The sequence below is a fragment of the Equus caballus genome, chromosome 15 (genome assembly GCF_041296265.1).
Source record: "Equus caballus isolate H_3958 breed thoroughbred chromosome 15, TB-T2T, whole genome shotgun sequence".
NCBI lineage: Eukaryota > Metazoa > Chordata > Mammalia > Perissodactyla > Equidae > Equus > Equus caballus.
The window spans coordinates 13,103,880-13,128,929 of NC_091698.1; the positions used below are offsets into that span (position 1 = coordinate 13,103,880).

Here is a 25,050-nt window from a genome sequence, read left to right on the forward strand (position 1 = left end):
TTGGAAACATTTTTCTCTACCAAACATTGCTAAGAGTAAGGCAGCCCTCCCAAGTATATTGCTGCTAATACCCTTTAATTTTTACACTTTCAATTATAACTCCTCTTTTTCTGTCTATAGTATGACGTATTTGTTTTTAATTAAAAAAAAAAAACCACACCCCTAGGTGTGGATTCTGGAGCCAGAGTGCCTAAATTTAAATTCTTGCTCCAGTATTTACAAATTATATGAACTTACTCAAATTCCTTAACCTGTCTGTGTCTGTTTCATCATCTGTGAAATAAGGATAATGATAGCATTGACTTTGTAGGGTTGTTGTGAGTTAATACATGTAGAATGTTTAAAACAATACATATTAAGCAGTCACTAAATGTTAGCCAATAATATTACTTATATACCTTGCAAACTTTTACTCATCCTTCATGACAAGTCAAGCCTCACCAACCACCTCTAAAACCCTCTTGTGATTCTACCTTCTTTCCGCCTTCGTTGCAGAGTCTGGCTCTACCTTCTCTGTGTTCACAGTACACCTGGTGCTTTACCACATTGTAATTGACTATCCCCTGCACCAGGCCCTGAGTGGAAAGCAGGAACTGTCTTACTCAGCTTTACATTCTTAATATCCATTTTAATGCTTGGAATGTTGTACATGGTCGATAAATACTTGCTGAAAGAATGGTAATAAGACCTGCAGATATCACAGTGTTAAGACTGGAAATCATTTTATTCAGTTCAGATGTTACATAATATTCCCATGGACAGACATTCTCACTATTAATTACTCTTGTGGCTTTTGTATCAATATAAATTGCCAGAGCATCTTTATAAATTTAGCTGCCTATTAAATCAGCCTCGAATAAGCCATATAAAAGAGTTACAAAGTTTGTGATTTACCCACAAAACTTTTCAGTCTCATTCAACAACTGATTTCTTGAATTGGGTTAAAAAAATAAAAGTAAAACCAGTTGTTTAGGGCCACGTACCAAACCAACTCAATTTTAAAAAATTTTTCAAATAGTAATTTTGATAATCTGAAGACACAGTTTTGAGGATAGGTTTTTTGATTAATAAATTACTTATTAAAATTAAATGACAAATCAAAATTTTAGCCATCTCACATTAAAATACTTTGGTATCTAAGTCACAGAAAGAATATCAATTAGTTTTTCTACATTGTCTCCGACACAAAGACTGATTGCATTTTGCTTTATTTTGGCTGACTGTGCTTTGAATCACAGAATGTTCACTTCTAAAGAATCTTATTGCTGCTATGACAGCACATGAAAGCATCATGCATTCTCTGCTAGCTCCAGAGGGAGCAAGGGTCCTTTTTAGAGTTAGAGTTCAAGGGCAAACCCCCTGTCTTATATCCCAAAGTAATTTGTCCACAGTCACATTCTCAGGTTTTTTCAGACACTCTTGGCCCACTCCACCCTGCATCCTGGTCTACTAACTCCTTGCCTCCTGCTTTTCTTTAATTGACCTCTACATTTGGTTTTGGACTTTTTATTTTTTTATGCAAATATATTTAGCCAGGTTTCTTTTGAATCCATATTTTGTTAATCCTTAGCTCTGTTTTCCTCTGCTTGAGAACTCAGGAGATTTTTGTGGATAACATTTGAGAAATTACCCTTTAAATAGCTATAACATTAACATATAGAAATGCGATACTAATCCAGCTACAGACCTCTCACACAGTAGAAACACGGTAAAAAGCTTTTGACAGTAATATGCACTCTTTTACTGCTTGTTTTGCACACACAAAAATCTTACACAAATGTCAGCATTGTTGTATTATTCCACAATGTATTGTTTAAGAGACATTTACTAGTGACCTGCCTCGCTTACTGGTTCCAGTTTCCTAGTAAACATTTCTGTAAGTGAATGGTTTTTGTGCTTTCCTTTTCACTGAGAAAGATGGTCTTGACAGGAGATGAGTCACCTTTCACAGTACCCTGACAACAAGGTGTTCTTTTAATAGAAAAACAGCAGGAGATTCAGCCTAAATTGGATCACTGGCAGGATAGGAGCAAGGTACCACTCTATTGAGCCTTATGGACTAAAGCAGAGATTTATCTCATCTTATCTTTAATCTCACCTAGAAAAAAGTCATATTTAATGTTTTTCTTTGGGCATATAAATCATGTTTGGCTTGAAAAGAAGCTGAATTGTGGAATTTGGACTGAAAAGGAGTTGAAGCTTTTCAGTGAGCTCACTCCCAATTTTGGTATCCTCTAGCAGGGATATTTTCTCTGCCAAGCTTAGGAATTTTGACAATCAATTTGACTCAGAAACATTCATTTCTAATAAGAAAAATATGTATTTTTCTTCTATTTAAAACCTATTTTAAATTGAAAAAAGATATCAAAATAAAGGATCATAATTTCATTGAATGAACTTAAGCTTTTCACAAAATTTCTAATTTTCTGGAAATGAAATCTGTCATTTGAACGAGTCAAATCAGAAATTTGACTAAAGATTTATTTATTTATGAAGATTTTATTTTTTCCTTTTTCTGCCCAAATCCCCCCGTACATAGTTGTGTATTTTCAGTTGTGGGTCCTTCTAGTTGTGCTATGCGGAACGCTGCCTCAGCATGGCTTCATGAGCAGTGCCGTGTCTGTGCCCAGGATTCCAACTGGTGAACCCTAGGCCGCTGAAGCAGAGCGCACAAACTTAACCACTCGGCCCTGGGTCTGGCCCCAAAAGATTTGTTTTTTTTTAAGATCGGTACCTGAGCCAACATCTGCTGCCAATCTTTTTTTTCCCTTCTCTCCAAAGCCCCCCAGTACACAGTGTATATTCTAGTTGTAGGTCCTTCTGGTTCTGCTATGTGCGATGCTACCTCAGCACGGCTTGATGAGCGGTGCTAGGTCTGCACCCAGGATCCAAACCGGCAAAACCCTGGGCCGCTGAAGTGGAGCGTGAAAACTTAACCACTTGGCCGTGGGGCCAGCCCCTTGACCAAAGATTTTTAAGTCTCACTGATATTCTGAAATCTTTACATTTCGTTTTTAACCGTGACTTGAATGAATAATTTTTTATGTGTTTTATAATCCCAATCAAACTTACATTGACACGTTGCTATGTTGCTCTCTTGATAAGCTTTTTACCGTTACTTGTTTTAGTTATCAGATATGTTATTTATTTTTCATGTATAATAAAATAGGATCTTTAACATTAAATCAAAAAGCTTATATGATTGCATATTTTTTAAGCCTGTCTTGAGTATATTAACTCTATTTTATTTCTCTGTGTTGGTTTTAGATCACTGAATTAGCAGGCTATACTGCTCGAGTGTACAATATGTTTTGGGTCTTTGATGAAGTGAAAAGAGGCATTTATAAGAGAACTGCTGTCATGCAAGAGTCTGAAAACCATAGCAAGAATGGAGCTAACATAGAATTATCCCTCAGTGATACGTTGGAAATCAAAGGTATTAGACTCAAATGTTTTTGTATTTTTCCTGTATTTAAGTGTTTATCAACAGAACTAAAGTTTTTTAGAAGCTAGTCTTTAACAGATAAAAGAAACCAACATTTATTTATTTAAATAGTTATTCCTAAACTTAGTATTGCAGTCTGAGGAGTGGTGACTAACATTACCATTAAAAAAAAATTGTTACCTTTATTTAGAACAAAATTTCTAGAATTATTTTTGGAAACTGCACATATGGCAGAATGAATTGTTTGCTTTTAAAAATCAAATAACAGAATTAGAACTAATGTCATATTGTTCTTCATCATCCTATGTTTTTAAACTTATTTGGTTATCATATTTTTAAAAATTATATATAAATGTCTTAATTCCCTTTCTGGGGCACCGTGTTTTTTCTGTAAGAAAGGTTAATTTAGAGAAACAAGTAGTTGTAAAGAGTATGGCTGGGTTATATCAGATAGAGCTTAGCTTTGCTCTCATTATGATGTTGACATTAGATTATTGGTAAGTAATGTTTCTGAGAAAGATTTTCCAAGTAGATGTGTCAAAATGTCCAAATTTACGTTAAACTTTTCTTTAGATATAGATATCTATATTTCACTTGGTTTTCTGATTTGTTACTGTGAATTATCTTTATAACGAATTTCTCTATGTTGCATTATACTTTAAGTTATTTACGTAGTTAAGAATAACGTGTGATAGCTTTTGTAACTTAAGTCGTTCCTTAACTTATAGGAGAAGTTATTGATGTGGATCATGGAATTATTTGCGAAAATGTTCCCATACCTACACCAAAGGGAGAAGTTGCGGCTTCCAGGCTAAACTTCAAAGTAAGATGATATTCAAAAATCTTCTGATTGTTGCCATCACACTAATAAAAAACAACACAGAATTCATGTACATTTGTTAAATACATGGAGGAGCATATGGAAAGGAGGGGAAATCAAGGAAGGTATGCACAGTGGCTCAATTACAGAAGCAGTTAATTCCTCAGGAAGCAGAAAGAAAGAGAAATTTGATGTCTACTGCTTTATTGCCAGGTTGAAAATTAAAATTACAGTTCACTGAGAGCCTATACAAGATTCCTAAACGGTTTTTCACACCGGGTTTTCCCTCACCTGAAAAAACAGGCCAAGAGATTGTGAGGATCCATAGTTAGTGTTTTAATCCATTTGGCAGGACTCAGTGTTTTTCACGTTCTGTGATACTGGGATCTGCGTCTTCGCTGTCACGTGTTAAACCTTTAAGTCTTGTCCAAAAGTCATGTCATTACCTAGAGAATCCTTCTGTGAATTCCAGGCAGGTTGCCATCTTTCTGCTTCCGCCTCAACACCTTTACAATGGGGAGAATAACGGTAACCTACCTTTTGGATGTGAGGATTAAATGAGACAGTTGGTGCAAAGCAGTCGGCGCAGGATCTGGCACAAAGTGAAGCCTTCAATAAATTATGATTACAGTAGTTTTGACTTCCCTCCAGTCGGAATATAGTTGAGTTGAAGTTAGTGGCTATGTCACAGCTGTGTCTCAGGCTGGTGTCTGCCACCCTGAGCCAAGCCGTAAAAATCCCTGGAATAACTTTTCAAAAGCCTGTTAGCCTCTTGAGGCTCCTACGCTTCTTTATTTTATTTTGTTTTATTTTATTTTATTTTACTTTATTGCAGTGACAGTGGATTCTAACATCACGTAGCTTTCCAGAGGTACGTTGTAATACATTTCGAATTCTGTGTAGATTACGTCGTGTTCACCGCCCAAAAACTAATTATAGTCCGTCACCTCACATGTGAGCCTCATCGCCCCTTTTGCTCTCTCCCCTCCCCCCCTCCCGCTACGGTAACCACCAATCCAATCTCCGTTGCTCTGTGCGTGTTCGTCATTGTTTTTATCGTGTACTTATGAGTGAGATCACACGGTGTTTGACTTTCTCCCTCTGATTTATTTCACTTCACGTAATACCCTCAAGGTCCATCCACGTTGTCACAAATGGCCGGATCTCATCGTTTCTTAGGGCCGAGTAGCATTCCATTGTGTATACATACCACATCTTCTCTATCCATACTTCCCTTGATGGGCACCTAGGTTGCTTCCAAGTTTTGGCTGTTGTGAATAATGCTGCAGTGAACCTAGGGGTGCATGTGTCTTTCTGCATTGGTGTTTTCCAGTTCTTTGGATGAATACCCAGCAGTGGGCTAGCTGGATCATACATATGGTAGATGTATTCTTAGTTTTCTGAGGATACTCCATACGGCTTTCCATAGTGGCTGCACCAGTCTGCACTCCCACCAGCAGTGTAGGAGAGTTCCCTTCTCTCCACATCCTCTCTGACACTTGTCTCCTGTCTTGTTAATTAGAGCCATTCTGACCAGAGGAAGGTGACCTCTCCTTGTAGTTGTGATTTGCCTTCCTCTGATCGCTAAGGATGTTGAGCCCCTTTCCATGTGCCTGTTGGCCAGCCGTATACCTTCTTTGGAGAAGTCACTGCTCAGATCTTTTGCCCGTCTTTTTAATCGGCTTGTTGATTTTTTGTGGTTGTTGAGCTGTCGGAGTTCTTTCTGTGTTTTGGATATAAACCCCTTATCCGATATGTGGTTTGCAAGTATCTTCTCCCAGTTGTTAGGTTGTGTTTTGGTTTTGTGGATGGTTTCCTTTGCAGTGCAGAAGATTTTTTTTCACTTTGATGTAGTCCCGTTTGTTCATTTTGTACTTTGTTTCCATTGCCCAGTCAGACACGGTACTTGAAAATAGGCTGCTAAGACTGCTGTCAAAGGGCATACTGCCTATGTTTTCTTCTAGACGTTGCATGGTTTCGGGTGTGGCATTCCAGTCAGACCCGAGGAGGCTGCAGTTCCCTGAGAGTGAGCGTGTGGGCGGGGCCCCAGGAGTTCTCCCAGGAGGGTGTCCCTGTCCCTGTCCACAGTCCACCGCCTGAGGAGGGGGGCAGGGCAGCAGCCAGGGAGCCTCTGGGCGGCGGCGCGCGCGGGGAGCGCGCACGGCTGCTGGGCCGCCGTCCAGGGAGGCGTCGGCGAGCCGCGCCTGCCTGCCCAGAGCCGAGCCCGGCGGAGTCCGGCCGTGCTCTGCTGCTCTCTCCTGGGCCGGGCTCGCCCATTCCCCCGGCGTCCCTGGACGCCGCTCCGTGTCCCCGCTGGGCACAGCAGCCCGGGCCCTCCACAGCCACGGCCGCTAGCCTGAGGAGGCCCTCCTTCAGCTCCCGCTCTTCCTGCTCGCCGGACACGGACGACCAGGGCGCCTGCGAAGATGATTCCACCTGGGAGAGGTACCTGGGGGCATGGGCCTGGGGGCTGGTGGGAGGCGAGGGTGTCCCTGAGGACTAGGCTTGTGCGCCAAGAGGTGCCCGTCAAGCCGCGGGACAGCTGTGCGGCGCGGGCAGCGAGGGGGTCTCTTCGTGCGCTTCACGCGTTCGTGGAACGGGCGGTGTGTGCCGGGCACCTGCCCAGGGGCCAGCCTGGGCATGCGGTGCCCGGGAGTCGGGCGCTGAAGCGGCACCCGTAGTCTTGGCTTCTTGGAAGGCCAGACGCGACGTCGGTAACGACACTGGTCTCCGTGCCTTCTGAGGGGGGCAGGTCTCCCTCTTTTCGAGGCTACGTTCCGTTGGGGTTTTCACGAAGCCTGTTGTGGCCCTGAAGCTCAGGCCGGTTCAGGGGAAGTGGCCTGTCGAGGGCCGCATAATATTTGTGTGCAGAGCCAGTGCTTTCCAAAGGCCTTGACTGGGCAGAAGTCTACCTGTTAGGGGTGCAGTGGGGGCTGTCCGGGGAGCATTGTGAGCACAGGTGTGTGTCCCACACTTGAAAGTCTGGCAAAGAAAGCGTGAGGCTGGAGGGTGCTCCGTTCGTTCCCTCCTTCCACAGAAAGTCTGGAGAGTTGACTTTGGGACTTCCTTTCCTCGGGTCGGTGCGTGTTCAGTGGTCTGGACACTTGGTGGGCAAGACTGACAGGGTGTTTGACGTACTGGACCTCGCAGCCTAGTTGGAAAGAACAGATAGGCAGCAACTAATTACCTAGGAGATACGTAAAAGCAATTTTGTGTTGAGTGCTGAGAAATACGGCATTTACTGTTAGACTTTGTGACTTAGGCAGTGATGTTTAAGCTGAGAGCAGATGCCTAAAAGAAAAGGAGGACTTGTGCGGGAGAGTGTTGGGACAGGGCAAGGGAGGAGGATGGCCTGTCAGAGGAGCTGAAAGCATGCCCTGGAGACTGGGGCCGCGTAGGGACTGTAGGGTGGGGAAAACCAAACTTTTCGATTAAGGCTGGTGCTTTCTATAGGTTTTCGGAGACTAAGCGTGGTGATTCAGCACGTGGACTCTGGAGCCAGACTCTGTCAGATGGGCCCTAGCTCTGCCGCCTACGGGCTGTGTGAACTTGGGCAAGTTACTGTACCATTCTGTGTGTCAGTTTCCTGATCTGTAAAACGGGGATGATTATAACACACGCTCCATAGGTGAGTGTCAAGGTTAGAGGCTATTTCATGTCCGTAAAGTACTTAGAGCAGTGTCTGGCCTTCAGTAGGCGTTAGTAGTGGTTGATTAAATAAATGGATAAATGCATACATAAGTATTCAAGGCTTGGAGGCTGTCCCCGGTGCAACGTGTGAACTGGAATGGATTACACCCGGCTTTGTTTCCTTTCCAGCTTGCAGTTGCTACTGACCGCATCTGTGGCACTGTGCAATTAGAAATAATCTCCCTCGACTTGACTGCTCTTGGTAAAAGAATCTAATGCTGTCCAAATTATCCCAGGGAAATAAAAGCCTTGTCAGTAGCCTAGTAGGGTCAGGCTTATTTAATAGGTATCGCTTATATTGGTTTGTCTGGTATTTGTTGGTAACTTTTTTTTGGCAAAGCTGCTCGGTTAAAAAAAGTAGATTAGCTGTAAAATAGTTCAGACCCAGAGAAAAGTCGAGAGTCGTGTAAGCAGAGCACGCCTTTCCTTGACTCTCTGTCAAGAGCTTTTGTGACTCCAGCTCCTCTCTGCCTCAGACAGCATGCCCTCTGCGTGTCCAGTCATCTAAACCGTGCAGGGTCTCGAACCGTGGCGAATCTAAGGCAGTATAGTCATGCTTTGCTTAACAGTGGGGATCAGTTCTGAGGAGTGTGTCACGGTCAGGCAATCTCAAGACTGTGCAAACCCCATGGAGTTCATAAACCTAGATGGCAGAGCCTCCTACACACCTAGGCCATACGGGACTAATCTTTTGTGACCCCCGTTGTTGACTGAAACGTCCTGATGTTGGGCATGACTGTACTTCCCAACTCCAAGGGCACGGAAGTGTACCCTGTGGGGCTTTTGAAAAGAACAGAGACGCTCAAGGCCTACTCTGGTCCCACTGACCCAGAATCTACTGGGATAGTTCCTGGCTTTAAAGACCAGACATAGTCCTCCTCTGCAGACATCTCCTCAACGGTTTTTCACACTGGGTTTTCCCTCATCTGAAAACACAGGCCAAGAGATTGTGAGGATCCATAATTAGTGTTTTAATCCATTTGGCAGGACTCAGTGTCTTTCACTTTCTGTGATATTGTGATCTGCATCTTGACTGTAATGTGTTAAACTTTTAAATCTTGTCCAAAAGTCATGTCATTACATAGAGAATCTTTATGTGAATTCCAGGCAGATTGCCATCTTTCTGCTTCCGCCTTCTCACCTTTAAAATGGGGAGATTAAGGGTAACCTACCTTTTGGATATGAGGATTAAATGAGACAGTTGGTGCAAAGCGGTTAGCACAGCATCTGGCACAAAGTGAAGCCTTCAATAAATTATGATTATACTCGTTTTGACTTCCCTCCAGTATATTTCGAATTCTGTGTAAATTACATCATGTTCGCCACCTGAAAATTTATTATAGTCCATCACCTCACATGTGAGCCTCATCACCCCTTTTGCTCTCTCCCCTCCCCCCTTCCCCTATGGTAACCACCAATCCAACATCCGTTGCTCTGTCTGTGTTTGTCATTGTTTTTGTCTTCTGCTCATGAGAGAGATCGCATGGTGTTTCCCTTTTTCCCTCTGATTTATTTTACTTCACATAATTCCCTCAGGGTCCATCCACGTTGTCACAAATGGCCGGATTTCATCATTTCTTATGGCCGAGTAGTATTCCATTGTGTCTCTATACCACATCTTCTTTATCCATTCCGTCCTTGATGGGCACCTAGGTTGCTTCCAAAGTTTGGCTGTTGTGAATAATGCTGCAGTGAACCTAGGGGTGCATGTGTCTTTCTGCATTTGTGTTTTCAAGTTCTTTGGATGTATACCCAGCACTGGGCTAGCTGGATCATAGGGTACATGTATTCTTAGTTTTCTGAGGATACTCCATACTGCTTTCCATAGTGGCTGCACCAGTCTGCACTCCCACCAGCAGTGCAGGAGAGTTCCCTTCTCTGCACATCCTCTCAGACACTTGTCTCTTGTCTTGTTAATTAGAGCCATTCTGACCAGAGTAAGGTGACATCTCATTGTAGTTTTGATTTGCATTTCTCTGATAGCTAATGATGTTGAGCATCTCTCCATATGCCAGTTGGCCATCCATATACCTTCTTTGGAGGAGTCACTGCTGAGATCTTTTGACTGTTTTTTTCATTGGGTTGTTGATTTTTTGTTGTTGTTGAGCTGTATCAGTTCTTTCTGTGTTTTGGATATTAACCCCTTATCCGATATACGGTTTGCAAGTATCTTCTCCCAGTTGTTAGGTTGTGTTTTGGTTTTGTGGATGGTTTCCTTTGCAGTGCAGAAGATTTTTTTACTTTGATATAGTCCCATTTGTTCATTTTGTACTTTGTTTCCATTGGCCAGTCAGACATGGTACTTCAACATAGGCTGCTAAGACTGATGTCAAAGAGCATACTGCCTATGTTTTCTTCTAGAAGTTTCATGGTTTCAGGTCTGACGTTCAAGTTGTTGTGGTCGGTTGCTTGGTTGGTTGCTTGGTTGGTGGTTTTGCCTGCGTGTGCGCGTGATCTAACGTTCTTCAACTCTAAGTCTGTGCGTTCCCTGGTACCCAATGGGAAATGAAATGCACAAGCATACTTCTTTTATTTATTTAGAAACTATTTTACCGTAAGTCCAGTACGAAATGCGTTGTGAACATCTTCAGTATGCAGAATTGTGAAACAAACACAAGTGATCAGAGCCCCACTGGAGAAATCACTGGGGTGTCTCTGTGCTCCTTCCCCATTCCCGTTCTTCGGTCAGCCAGTGTCCTACCCTCCCCGCTTCCTCAAGTTGACAGATCCTGATTGCTGTTTTTTCCCCCTCATTCCTTTCCTTTTCTGTGTAGTATTTTTCCTCCGTGGATGTATGTTTCTCTAAATGACGTTTTTGTTGCTTGGTTTGAACTTTACCAGAATGTCCTATTTCTTTCTTTCACCGAATATGCTGTTCCTGAAATTCAGCCGCTGATGCTTGTAACCAATAGCTCTAGTCCATTTTCACCGCTCCCTAGTTTTCTGCACATTCCTTGCTTCACAACAAAGGCGAGCAGGTGTGCAAAGCCCACAGCACAGTTCCCGCCGTGAGTCAGCGCTCAGTCAACATTTGTTGAATGGAACTGAACCCAGACTGACTGTTAACAGCGACGCTTGGTTCCCCAGGCTGCATTCTCTGTACGTCACGCCGGGGCCAAGGATCCTGTTTAATTCATTTTCAGTTGATTTTTGTGCATGGTGTAAGTTAACGGTCTACTTTCATTCTTTTGCATGTGGCTCTCCGGTTTTCCCAACACCACTTATTGAAGAGACTCTCCTTCCTCTATTGTATGCTCTTGGCTCCTTTGTCGAATATTAGCTGTCCATACACATGTGGGTTTATTTCTGCACTCTCAGTTCCGTTCCATTGATCTGTGTGTCTGTTTTTGTGCCAGTACCATGCTGATTTGGTTACTAGAGCTTCTTAGTATATGTTGAAATCAGGGAGTGTGATACCTCCAGCTTTGTTCTTTTTTCTCAGGAATCCTTTGGCTATTCGGGGTCTTTTGTTGTTCCATATAAATTTTAGGATTCTTTGTTCTATTTCTGTAAAAAATGCTGTAACTTTGATAGGGATTGTGTTGAATCTGTAGATTGCTTTAGGAAGTATGGACATTTTAACTATGTTAATTCTTCCAACCCAAGAGCACAGAATATCTTTCCATTTCTTTGCGTCGTCTTTGATTTCTTCCAACAATGTTTTACAGTTTTCGGTGTACAGATCTTTCACCTCTTTGGTTAAGTTTATTCCTAAGTATTTTATTATTTTTGTTGCAATTGTAAATGGGATTGTATTCTTAATTTCTCTTTCTGCTACTTCGTGTTAGCGTATAGAAACACAACCGATTTTTTGCCTGTAGGGGATCAAGACACTCAGCCAGTGCAGGCTGACAAGTAGCCTGAGGGCTTGCTGTTGGGTGGGGCAGGTCCCTAGGGCCGCCTGCCTGCCCTGGCTGAACTGGATTAAATCTGTGCTCTAGTGGGTATGGCAGCGCCCTGGGCTAACAGGCCAGGGGAAGAACCTCAGTGGTGTCTGCTGGGGTCTGAGTTAGCACGCCTGGACCATGTCAGAACAATAGCCCCCACCAATGTCTCAGTCTCAGGAGAGGTCTCTCCTTTCACCGGGATGCCCCCAGAGCCCACCAGGTGAGTCTCTTTTCACCAAAGGACTGTCAGCCTTCTCTCTGGTGATTTTAGTTTGCTGAGACGGGTGAGTTTGTGCATGGGCCCTTTAAGACCCGACTCTTTTCAGTTTTCATCTGATAGCTTTTCTTGGGGTATTCCCTGCTGCAGTTAATAGCCAGCGAAGCCAGATACTAAGACCCTCGTCTCAGTTGTGCTGAGTCTAAAGGATGCTTTTAGTAGTATTGGCCCCTGCTTTGGACCTCACCCCTCCCGGGAGGGCTGCATACCCTAGGGTGGCTCTCTCCTGGCCAGCTGAGAAACTCCACTGCTCCCAAAGGTGACTTTTTTCTCTCCAGCTGGAATTTCTGGCCCTTCTGCCTTTGTCAGGACTGTCCCTTGTTGTTGGGGTTCTTTTTATCCAGTTTTCAGTTTTCTATACAGGGTAATTTTTCCAAAAATAATTGTAACCTGGTTGCGTTCATGGGAGGAGATGAGTTCAGAGTCTCCTTACACCGCCATCTTGACAAGATCCGCCACTTCTACACTTCTGTTACTTCTGTTTTCATTTTCTCCCTCCTTTGGTACAGAGCCCATCTGGGGACCCTATTGAGGTCATCTGTCTCATGGGGGTTATGAGGATTAAATGTGGAGTGCTTCCAACAGTACTTGGCACACAGTAGGTGTTCAAGTTTGGTAGTTATTGTCATGACCACCACCCCCATCATCCTCAAACCATCACCGTTGCCATCACCATCACTGTCATCATCATATGACCTCGTGCTGTCACTCCTACAGTCTGATAGTTAGGACTCTTCAGATTGGATACACTAGATTTATGCCTAATAATTCCACTTGTTTCAGCAGATATCTGTTGAGTGCTTACCATGATAGCTAAATTCTCCCCACTCCCCATTCTCTCGTCTCCTTGTCTTCCCATCATGCTGCGACCCTAAGTCAGCTCTCCACTCTTTTAATTTTTTTAACACTGACCCCCCCAAAGCCTCACATTGTCCTCGAAATTACCACTCCATAATCGCCAGCCTCCTCTATTTCCTCAGCCTCTTCTTAGCCCTTCCTTCCCTCTCTTTGCCTTGGCCCTGGCCCTGCCTACGGAATATCCTTTTCTTGAAGCCCCATCAAGTGGTGCCTGCATATCTCAGGATTAGGGGGTACGAGATTTATGTCCTCTCTGCTCTTTGTCCTCCCACACCATTTCTTTGAGATCCATACTCCCCAGCTGGATCATCCTCTCCTCCTCATTACTCTTTTCTGCCTAATTAGTCCCCTGTTTCATTGAAGACTTGATCACCTGGCCCACAGCTTTCCTCTCTGCCTCAATTCTTGCTGTCATCCTAGTTGACTTCAGTGTGCATGCGGAGGACTGAGCCTGCACACGGGGTACTCATTTTCTTCAATACCTCATCTGTACTGCTGACCTCTTCTCATCCACCTGTCCCCATTCCCACCATAATACCCTGGATTTGCATCCTGATTCTGCACCACCTCACAAATGAGCAGTGCAGCACCCTCCAGCCTTGATCTCTTCTTTCCAGCTTGCTTGGTCACTTAATTCAGCTAGGCCCTCAGCATATTTTTCCTCAGGCCCTCCATGGTGTACTCTATCCTTTAGATGCTTCCTCTATGCTGTTACCTCTCAGTTGAGCTTGGACTTCATAGTCCCTCCATGATTAATTCTCTTGGCAATGCCTTCCTCTCCCTTGCCTTTCAGTCCCAGTAAACACAAAACCAAACTACCCATTTTTGTCTTGAGTACTGAAGCTAGGACTCAGAGCGGGGCAGCTGGGTACTACGTTGAGTTCATGTCACCCCACCTCACCTATGCCCTCCCAGAGCCTGACCATTCTAGTAGGATTCTCTTGTCAAGTCACTCTCCCACGCTCCAGAATATATAATTCAGACGTTTTCCACAAACTTCTGATTTACTCCCCCCAACCCTTCATTCTCAAGATAATATGGGTGATGTTTTGAGTATGCTTAACATAGAAAATAGAAGCCTTCAGATTGGAACTCCATTCACTTCCTCCAAGAAACTTAACCAACCTATCCTACTGTTAGAGTTGCCATGTCCTCCAGCAAAGACCACCAGAAGCACATCAGTAGGTAAACCAGTTGGGTTTAATTACTCTTTGTAATGAGGGAGGCCTCACATCATAGGGAACTCTGGAGCCTATCAGGATGAGGGCGTTAGAAAGAACTTACAGGATTTGGGCTTTGGTTGGATAGTTTGGGGAGGGTTCAAGGAAGCAGGGATTTGCTCTGGACTGGGTGCTGAGAGGAGGCAGGGACAATTCTGTGATCGTGTAGCTCAATCAATCCTTTCTAGAAGGAGTTGTGACTAGAGTGAGACAAACGCCGTAATTCATAAAGAAGCCACAGTTGCTCGCTGCAGTCAGGAGAGAGGGATGTTTGGTATTTTCTGGATGGCACGACGGCCTTGTGTTTGTCTGTTTAGGCAAAATGATGAAGTGGTCTTGTTTTGTCTCACGTCATCCCTGTCGCAGCGTGACCTTGTGCTGGTGTCTGTGAGAAGTTTATGTCCAACAGGTGAACAGCATGGCTTGTGGGAGCACGAGGCCAGCTTCTAACAACAGGAAAGCCTGGCTCATGGTACCGGACCAGCTCCTGGATGTCAGCACTGCTTTTCTTCTTTTCACAGAGGAGGAAGTGAGTTTTAAAACTATAAAGATAAATAGGTGTTTGCCAGGCAGGAGAAAACAGCATGAGCTAAACAGGATGCAGATTGAAGCAGAATAGTGTGTCAGGAGACGTTGACATCGGGTGGGGGAATGGGTGGCAAGAGAGAATTCCATTGAGGTTGTGGGAGAATGAGATGTAGAAGGTGTCAAGGCTAATGGAAGGTCGTGAGGGGTTTTAAGTGGAAGAACTGACATGATCTGGGGTGTGTTGTAGAAAACTCCCAGCAGCTGTGGGGGAGATGGGGCGGTGACAGAGGGAAGGTCTGTGCTCTTTCCCTTGCCCACCGCTGCAGCCCTTGCTCAGGTCTGTTCTCTCACCTGCTCTATTGCACCACGGCCTTGGTGTTGGACCTGCTTCTGGTCTAACCCCCTCCCCCACCCCAGTGATCATGCTGTGGCCAGGGTGATTTAGCAGAATCACAAATCTTATCCTATCACTTTGTCAGTTACAACCTTTGATGCCCCATCAGCCATGAGGTAAAAACCTACAGGACATTGCATGACACACCTCACCTTTCATCATCTGATCACGCCACCTGGATACCCACTGCCAGTTGGGAAGATCCGTTAGGATGTCTCAGAATGATCTCAAATTCATGATTTCCAAAACTGCGCTCTCGCATCATCTTCGCGTGTTCTCCTCCTTGTTACCCCACCCCAAAACCCAGTGAATGGGGCCATTGTTCATTCAGTTCCCAAGGACCAAATGTAGGAGTCAGCTTGGAACTGCCCTTTGGTGTACCACCTTATGTGATCAGTCACCCAGACCTGTTGATTTTATTTGTTCGATATTTCTGGAATCTACCTCCTTTTCTCCACCTGTGCTTCCGCCATCTCAGTCCAAGCTAAGGTCACCTGTGGGCTGAGCTATGGCACTAGTCTGGTGACTGAGGACCCCAGTCACTCTTCCCTCCTCCAAACCCATGTCTCATAGTGAATCCAGAGGTTTGTAAAGGGCATATTTTCTCCTGTCACTCCCTAGTTTACTAGCTTCTTGTGGCTGTTGTAAAAAGCCCAAATTTCCTTATGTGGTCTCCACAGCCTTGCCTGCTCTGTCCTACTTCTCCAGCCTCCCTTCACACCACTCCCCCCTTCCCTAAGGGATCCTTTCTGTTCTTCAAATGTGCCCTGTTCCTGCCTCCCTTGGCGCCTGTCACCACACTGTTCCCTCTGCCTGCAATGCTTTCTCCCACCCTCCCTGCCGCAGTGGTTCCACGTCATCTCTCAGATGGAGGCAGCCACTCAACACTCTTTATTGAGTGCCTACTCAGTTTCTGGAGACAGTGTTCTAGCATGGATACAGAAGTGAACAAAACAGACAAAACTGGAGCTCTTAGGCAGCATTTATTCCAGGAGGGAGACAGCCAGAACGACAATAAGGAAAATATTTGGCATGTCAGGTGGTGATAGACGCAGTAGGAGTGTTGGAAGGAGTTGTGACTGGAGATGGGATGGCCAGGGAAGGCCCCAATGAAGTTAATGCTGGGGAAAGACTTGTGGAGGGTGAGGGAGTGAGTCCTGTGGATATATGGGGTAACGGTGTCCAGGCAGAGAGAACAGAGAGCAGAAAGGCCCTGAGGCAGGAGCTGGCCTCCCCTGTTCCAGGAGCCACAAGGCCAGCCTGAGTGAGATGGAGAAGAGTAGCAGATGGAATCTGGGTGGCCGTGGGTACAGATGCTGCAGGCTCTTGTAAGGCCCTAACTTTGCCTCTGAGGTAGGCACCATTGGAGGACTTTGAACTGGAGAAGGAGGTGACGTGACTTGAGTTTTCACAGGATCACGTCAGCTTCTCTGTGGAGAATAGACTGTAGGAGACAAGGCTAGAAAAGGGAGATGAGTGAGTGGTACTGGAATATTCCAAGTCAGAGATGCTGTGGCTTGGATCAGGATGGTAGCAGAGCAAGTTCTGAGAGTCCGCCACATTCTGGGTCCATTTTGAAGAGTAAATGAGCTGATATTATGTGCTGACAGACTGGATGTGGGGGAGACTGAGGAGTCAGAGATGACTCCAGGGTTTTTTGGTTTCTCTCAGATATGGATCCCTCAAGGAGGCCTTTCTGACACCTGCAGTGAAGATCTTGCCCCTGTTATATGTCCTCATGACACTCTCTGCATTGCCTTGGTGGTCATCAGCTCAGTTGTGATTCAGACATACTGTTTCATGCTTTTCTGTCTAAAAGTTCTTGGTCAGCCGTAAGAATCTCCGCGGCCTCTGGAGGAACCCGAGGCTGCAGTTCCCTGAGAGCAAGCGTAGCGGGGACCCTGCGTCCCTGCCAGCGCACCTTCCCGCTCCGCGAAGGTCAGAAACGTGTGAACGGGGCCCCAGGAGTTCTGCCATGAGGGTGTCCCTGTCCACAGTTCACCGCCAGAGGGGGCGGGGCAACGGCCTGGGAGCATCTGGGCCGCAGCGCCGAAGAGCACGCCACTGCTGGGCCGCCGTCTTGGGAGCCGTCCGTGACCCGCGCCTGCGAGCCAAGCCCGGCGGAGGCTGGTCGCGCTCTGCTGCTCTCTCCCGGGCCGGGCTCGTCCGTTCCCCCGGCGTCCGTGGACGCCGCTCCGCGTCCCCGCTGGGCACAGCAGCCCGGGCCCTCCACAGCCACGGCCGCTAGCCTGAGGAGGCCCTCCTTCAGCTCCCGCTCTTCCTGCTCGCCGGACACGGACGACCAGGGCGCCTGTGAAGATGCTTCCATCTGGGAGAGGTTCCTGGGGGCGTGGGGCGTGGGCCTGGGGGCTGGTGGGAGGCGAGGCGAGCCGAGCCTGTATCTGAGGAATAAGCTTGTGCGCCAAGAGGTGCCCGTCAGGTCGCGCGACAGCTGTGGGGCGCGCGGAGCGAGGGGTCTCTTCGTGCGCTCACGTTCATCGAACGTGCGGTGTGTGCCAGGCACGGGGCCAGCCCGGGGATGCGGTGCCCGGGAGTCGGGCGCTGAAGCGGCACACGTGGTCTTGGCTCCTTGGAACCAAGTCTTGCTGGAAGGACAGACGTTAAGAAGGTAGTGACGTTGGTCTCGATGGGTTCTGAGGAGTGCAGCTCTCCCTCTTGTACGGGATTGTTAAGGCACCTTCTAGTTTTAATTTATTTGTTGTCTTTTAAAAGAAATTGATCGGATCTCACGGTATTTCTGTGCTGTGTCCGTTTCTGCCTTAATATGTGGCTTTCTAATTCTAGATGTTTGTTTTTCTTTTTTTAACATCTTCCAATGCGTGTTTGAAATAATTAAATGTGGAGTGTTGTGCTGTATTTTTTCTCCTTCATGTTTTGGAGGGGCAGAGGAGAAATTTTGAACGACTGAAATGTTATGATTCAGTTTGTTTTCTTCTTACAGTAACTTTGTATGGAGTTTTTTTTTTCCTGTTCCTGGATGTTGTATGGACAGGGTTCCTAGTGTGAGAGAGCCCACTTCTGTCAGGATGGTGAAGCGCAGTTTCTTTAAACATAACGCAATTGGGAATTAAGGGGTATATTTTGTTTCTCTTTCCTTTGTGCAAAAGCCTTCCTATTCCTTTTTTCTTTCCTTCCATCCTCTTTCCTTATGGCCCCGTCTCGGAGGAGCACCGCCTCTTTTGCCAATTTCTGGTTCTCCTTTGGAAGCAGTGCTTCTCCAAGGTTGACACCTCCAGAGCCTTTCCCCTTGCAGCAGCGTGCTCGTGGCCAGTGCCCAGGACTACCGAGTCCTTCGCTTGTGTTGCGGATTTCAGCAGGTAGTGTTGGACTTCCTCTTTTGAGGGTGGTTTGATGTGTTTTATCTGATTCCTCCATGACCTTGTCCTTTCCATGGAGTCTTAAACCTTGTAATCCTCCAGTCTGCCAAAGGCTTTCAGTAGTGGTCGGAGCTGGGCTGGAAGTTGGCATTTCTTTCTGAACTTGCAGGTCATTTGAAGGTTATGGTCGTCTTGGTCATCTTGTGACACTACAGGCTTGCTTCTATGTGGCTTCGTTGGTTCTCCTTGTTGACTGTATGATTTGGAGGAGGTCGATTGTATGACTGTGGAGAGTTTTGGATTCAGGGAGCTGTCTTGATCTTCCAGACCCTGAAGGCTCTCCCAGAGTTCTTCCCGGTATCGATTTTCACAGGCCTTTCCCACACGTGATGTTCTTCCTGTTGTTTTCTTGATCCGATGGTATTTCGATGCCAGTTTCATTTTTAATTGATGGATTGTGTCCTTGCTGCCTATTGGTCATCTGTATTTCTTTCTCAGTCAATTATTTATTCCTACCCCTTAGCAATTTCTTAGTTGGATTTTGGGAGCTCCTTCTTCACTGTGGATATTAACCATTTGTCTATTTTACGTGTTGCTCATATTTTTTCTGAGTCTGACTCATCTTTTAACTGTGTTTCTAGTATTGCTGCTAGATGGAATAGTGTATCTTGGGAGTCTTTGCACGTTAGTGTAAATCTTTTTGTTTTTGTCTTCGCTCGTGGGTGAGAGATTGGGTATCGAATGCTTATCTCACACAGTTTTGTCCCTCGTCTTTGTCCACACACATTGCTCCATGTATCCTAGCATTGCAGATGAGCAGTCTAATTCCAATGTGACCTTTTTTTCTCTTTCTTCCTAAATCCCTAGAGAATTTTATTTATTCTTGAAGTTCCAAAACTTTCTCAATATGTGTTATGGTCATATTTTTTTCTCATCAATTTGGCCTCATATCTGATGTGTTCCTTTTGATGATCGGGGCCCTCCTTGAGTTGCAGAAAGTTTTCTCTGAGATGTGTTTAAAGATTATTTTTCTCATCTGCTCTGCTCTCTCCCTCAGACATGCCAATCATTCTTCTATTGAAAATCTTTTTCCATCTCTGGAATCTTCTTCTTATTTTCTCTCTTTTCCTTTATCTCCTTCTTTCTGAGAGAGTTTCTCAAGAATGGCTTCAACATCATTGATTCAATTACCAGTGATGTAAAAACTGATCTTGATTGTTTCTAAGCTTCATGTAATCTCAAGGGAAATTTTATTCTTTCCCAAATACTTTCTCTTTTTGTCTATTTCTCCCTTGCCACCCTCTCCCTTTACAGCTCAGTCCCTCAACTTATACAAGTTTTCATTTCTTGCTTCATAGAGCAAACAGTTTCCTGAATTTTCCTGAGAACACAAGCACAGCAGAAGCTTTCTAAAATATAGTTCTGTTTCCTCAAATAGAAGTCTTTCAAGGACTCTTCTCCTGACTTTTCAGCTGAACGTTTCTATGTTCATGCTGTACAGTCTTGAAGAAAAATAAGGCAAAGACATATGGCTGAGATATATGTTCTGATTTCCACGTCGGCGTATTCATGAAGGAGTGAGAAATGGACAGCCTTTTCCTATTAGTTAGACGTAATTTCTACTTAGTTCTTATCAGGTTGCTATGTGATCTTTTCCTTGTTCCTGCTCTGAAGTTGGAGAGCTCGGTGATGTGCACAGCCTTGAGCCACATTTCTAGTTTATTTTTTTTATTTTTATTTCTTTCTGCTGATGAAGATTCATCCAGAGCTAACATCTGCCGCCAATCTTCCTATTTTTTTCTAATTGAGGTCAAAAGAGTTTATAACATTGTGAAATGTCAGTGGTCCGTTATAATTTGTTCGTCACCATATCAATGTGCCCCTTTACCCCTATGCCCAGCTCCCTCCCCTCTTCCCCTCTGGTAACCAGTAAACCGTTCTCTTTGTTCGTGTGTTTACCTTCCACGTATGAGTGAAATCACATGGTGTTTGCCTTTCTCTGGCTTATTTCACTTAACATAACACCCTCAAGTTCCATCCACGTTGCTGTGAATGGGACAAGTTTGTCTTTTTTTATGGCTGAGTAGTATTGCATTGTGTGTGTGTGTGTGTGTGTAAATATATATATATGTGTGTGTATGTACATATATGACATCTTCATCCAGTTGTCAGTTGATGGGCACTTGGTTTGCTTCCGTGTCTTGGCTATTGTGAATAATGCTGCAAGGAACATAGGGGTACATAAGTCTCTCTGAATCATTGATTTCCAGTTCTTTGCTTAAGTACCTAGTCATGAGATAGTAGTGAAGAGACTGTCTTTTCTCCATTGTATGTTCTTGGCACCTTTGTCAAAGATTAGCTGACCATAAATGTGTGGTTTTATTTCTGGGCTTTCAGTTCTGTTCCGTTGATCTGTGTGCCAGTTTTTGTACCAGTACCATGCCATTTTGGTCACTATGGCTTTGTAGTACATTTTGAAGTCAGGGATTGTGATACCTCCGGCTTTGTTCTTTTTTCCCAGGATTGCCTTAGCAATTCGAGATCTTTGCCCCATATGAATTTTAGTATTCCTTGCTCTGTTTCCGTCAAGAATGTCAGTGGGATGCTGATAGGGATTGCATTGAATCTGTAGATTGCTTTGTGTAGTATGGACGTTTTACCTATGTTTATTCTTCCAATCCATGAGCAAGGAGTCTCTTAACATCTCTTTAAGTCACTATCAATTTCTCTCACTCATGTCTTATAGTTTTCTTTCTATAAGTCCTTCACTTCCTTGGTTAAATTTATTCCTAGGTACTTAATGTTTTCAGGTACGCTGGCAAATGGAATTATATCTTTGAGTTCCCTTTCTGTAATTTTGTTGTTGGAGTATAGGAAAGCAACTAAATTTTGTAAGTTGACTCTATACCCTGCAAATTTACTGTAGTTGTTAATTATTTGTATTAGTTTTCCAGTGGATTTTGGGGGGTTTTCTATATACAAGCTCATGTCGTGTGCAAACAGCGAGAGTTGCACTTCTTCACTCCCTATTTGGATTCCATTTATTCTTTTCTCTTGCCTAATTGCTCTGGCCAAAACCTCCAGTACTATGTTGAATAAGAGTGATAATAGTGGGCATCCTTGTCTCGTTCCTGTTCTCAGGGGGATGGCGCTCAGTTTTTGCCCATTGAGTATGATATTGGCTGTGGATTTGTCATATATGGCCTTTATTATGTTGAGGTAATTTCCTTGTATCCCTATTTTCTTTCATAGTTTTTATCATAAATGGCTGTTGGATCTTGTCAAGTGCTTTCTCTGCATCTATTGAGATGATCATGTGGTTTTTATTCTTCAATTTGTTGATGTGGTGTATCACATTGATTGATTTGCGGATGTTGAACCATCCCTGTGTCCCTGGTATGAATCCCACTTGATCATGATGTATGATCCTTTTGACGTATTGCTGAATTCAGGTTGCCAAAATTTTGTTGAGAATTTTTGCATCTATGTTCATCAGCGATATTAGCCTGTAGTTCTCCTTTTTTGTGCTGTCCCTCTCAGGCTTTGGTATCAGAGTGATGCTGGCCTCATAGAATGTGTTAGGAAGTGTTCCATCCTCCCTTGTGTTATTTTTAATATCTTCTTTTAGGTTTGTTAACAGTTGCTTTACGTCTTTGCTGCTCCTGTGTTGAGTGCATAGATATTTATAAGTGTTATTATTCTTCTTGATGGAGTGTCCCCTTGATCATTGTATACTGCCCCTCGTTGTATTTCTTTACCTGCCTTGTCTTGAAGTCTACTTTGTCTGATGTAAGTATTGCGACATCTGCTTTCTTTTGTTGGCTGTTAGCTTGGAGTCTCGTCTTCCACCTCTTCACTCTGAGCCTGTACTTGTCATTGGAGCTGAGATGAGTTTCGTGGAGGCGGCAAATTATTGGATCTTGTTCTTTAATCCATCTTGCCACTCTGTGTCTTTTTATTGGAGAGTTCAGTCCATTTCCATTGAAGGTGATTATTGATGTATGACGGCTTAATGCTGTCATTATATCACTCATTTTCCAGTTTTCCTGCATTTCCTTTGTTTCTCGTCCTGTGTGTTTTGGTCTACCCATTGAATTATGCCGTTTTTTATGCTGTGTGTCTTTGTGTTTTCCTTATTTCTTTTTTGTGTCTCTGTTCTGCTTTTTAGTTTAGTGGCTGCCCTGAAGTTTGTATTCAGAATCTCGTGCATAACGTAGTCCCTTTTCAGATGACCTCTTCCTTCCTTGGTTTAAACTGATTCAGTCCCTTTCCACCTCGCCTCCTAAGTTATTATTGTCATATCTTATTCCAACTTGTGTCATGAGTTTGTGGTTAAAGTGACAAGATTGTCTTTGTTTTTGGTGTATTCCTTCCCTTTAGCCTAATGCCGTAGTTGAATATTTGCTATCCTGTTCTGATCCTGTCTATCTGTTGGTCTCCTTACTCTGTGTTTTGTGACCCCTCTCTCCCCTTTGTCATTTTTTCAGGTATGAGGGCCTTCTTGAGGATTTCTTGGTGTGGGAGGATGGGTCTCATGGCTACAAAGTCCCTTAGCATTGTTTGTCTGGGAAAGTTTTAATTTCTCCCTCATATCTGAAGGATGTTTTTGCTGGGTATAGTATACTTGGCTGAAGACTTTTATCTTTTAAAATTTTGGATATGTCATTCCATTCTCTTCTAGCTTGTAAGGTTTCTGCAGAGAAGTCTGCTTATCTGATAGGGGTTCCTTTGTAGGGTATTTTCTTCTGCCTTGCTGCCCTGAGTATTCTTTCTTTGTCATTCATTTTTGCCAGTTTTACTACTATATGCCTTGCAGTAGGTCTTTTTACTTGGACACATCTAGATCTGAAGGCTTCCTCCAGACATGTTTCCCTCTCATTGTCTACATTTGGGAAGTTGTCTGCTGTTATTTCTGTGAGCACGCGTTCTGCTCTATTCTCCTTATCTTCACCTTCTTCAATACCTATAATTCTTATGTTGTATTTTCTCATTGAGTTGGATATTTCTCGGAGACTTTCTTCATTTCTTTTTAGTCTCAGTTCTCTCTCCTCCTCTGTCTGGAGCATTTCAACATGTAGCTCCTCTGTGGTGTCCACACGAGCATTCAGGGAATCTGTATTTTGTTTTATAGCTTCCATTGTGTCTTTCATCTCTAATATTTCTGATTGATTCTTCTTTATAGTTTCAATCTGTTTTGTGGACTAGCTCCTGAACTCGTTGAATTGTTTCTCTATATACTCTTTTACCTCATTGAGTTTTTTGACAATAGCTCTTTTGAATTCATTGTTGCTTAGTTTACTTATTTCTGCATCCTCAGGACTGAATTCTGGGTGCTTATTTTCTCTCTGGTCTGGAGATTTGATGAATTGCCTGATGCTGGAAGGATGAGTCTTTTTCCCATTGTGATAGTATTTTGTTGCAGTTACAGCATGTTGCCAATGGATGGGGGTCGAGAGCTGTGTATTCTGAGCCCTCCACCTTCAGCTGAGATGGCCCCGCGCAGTGCGGGGCAGAGGCAGGGCACTTTTTCCTGCATGCAGTCCCGGGTTTCCCGATCAGCTCTCGCTAGCTGGTCTCCTGTGGTTTTGGCTTGATGAGCTCACCCCTGAGTGAAAGCTTTTGCCCTGTTAAAGGGCTTCCCTTTAGGCCGCAAGGGCCCTAGGGAGTCCTGGGTGATTCCACAGACGTGCAACCCCTCCCCCACACCTTCTGTCACGGAGCCTCCCTGGCAGTGACCACAGGCTTTAGGGGAGGGAGCAGAGTTCTCTCTTACCCTGTGCCAGCTCCTCTGAGGCAGGGCTCCAGCCTCTCCCCCCTCTGTCGTGTGGCTGCCGTGACTCTCCGAGGATTTTTGTGCTTTTAGGGTATTTTCTTTTGGAATAGGGTTGCTCCTTTTTGTTGTATCTTGGAGGGGAGAGAGTTCTGGGCAAGCTCACTCCACCATGATGCTGATGTCACTCCATTGCTTGTTTAATCTTGAAGTCGGTTTTGTCTAAGGACGGCAACACCTGCTTCTTTTGTTTGCCATTAGCTTGGAGTCTCATCTTCCATCAGTTCACTCTGAGCCTTTGTTTGTCTTTAGAGCTGAGATCTGTTTCCTGGAGGCAGCATAATGTTGGGTCTTATTTTTTAATCCATCCCACCACTCTCTCTCTCTCTCTTTTTTTTTTTTTTTTGAGGAAGATTAGCCCTGAGCTAACATCTGCTGCCAATCCTCCTCTTTTTGCTGAGGAAGACTGGCCCTGAGCCAACATCCATGCCCATCTTCCTCTACTTTATATGTGGGACACCTACCACAGCATGGCTTGCCAAGCTGTGCCATGTCCACACCTGGGATCCTAACTGGTGCACCCCGGACCGCCAAAGCAGAGCATGTGCACTTAACTGCTGAGCCACTGGCCCGGGCCTACACTCTCTCTTTTTTGATTGGAGAATTCAATCCATTTACATTTAGAGTGATGATTGATCTATGAGGGCTTACTGCTGCCATTTTATCACTTGTTTTCTGGTCGTTCTTTATTTCCCTTGTTTCTTGTCCTTTGTATTTCGGACTGCCAGTTTAGTTTGGTAGTTCTCTAGAATGATTTTCTCCG

General features: G+C 44.4%; 1 protein-coding gene across 5 annotated transcripts in view; it reads left to right on the forward strand.

Moving 5' to 3' along the window:
• LOC106781220 (ATP-binding cassette sub-family D member 2) overlaps positions 1-25,050 on the forward strand; it is a 58,507-nt gene that overhangs the window by 16,764 nt on the left and 16,693 nt on the right. For 3 of the 5 annotated variants that reach the window (XM_070234850.1, XM_070234851.1, XM_070234852.1), the window contains exons 6-8: positions 3,268-3,436; positions 4,174-4,268; positions 5,101-5,136. In XM_070234850.1, the coding sequence (XP_070090951.1) occupies positions 3,268-3,436; positions 4,174-4,268; positions 5,101-5,103 (267 nt within the window). In that variant the 3' untranslated portion in view covers positions 5,104-5,136. The remainder of the gene's footprint in view (positions 1-3,267; positions 3,437-4,173; positions 4,269-5,100; positions 5,137-25,050) is intronic. The other 2 variants (XM_070234848.1, XM_070234849.1) reach the window with 1 other exon arrangement.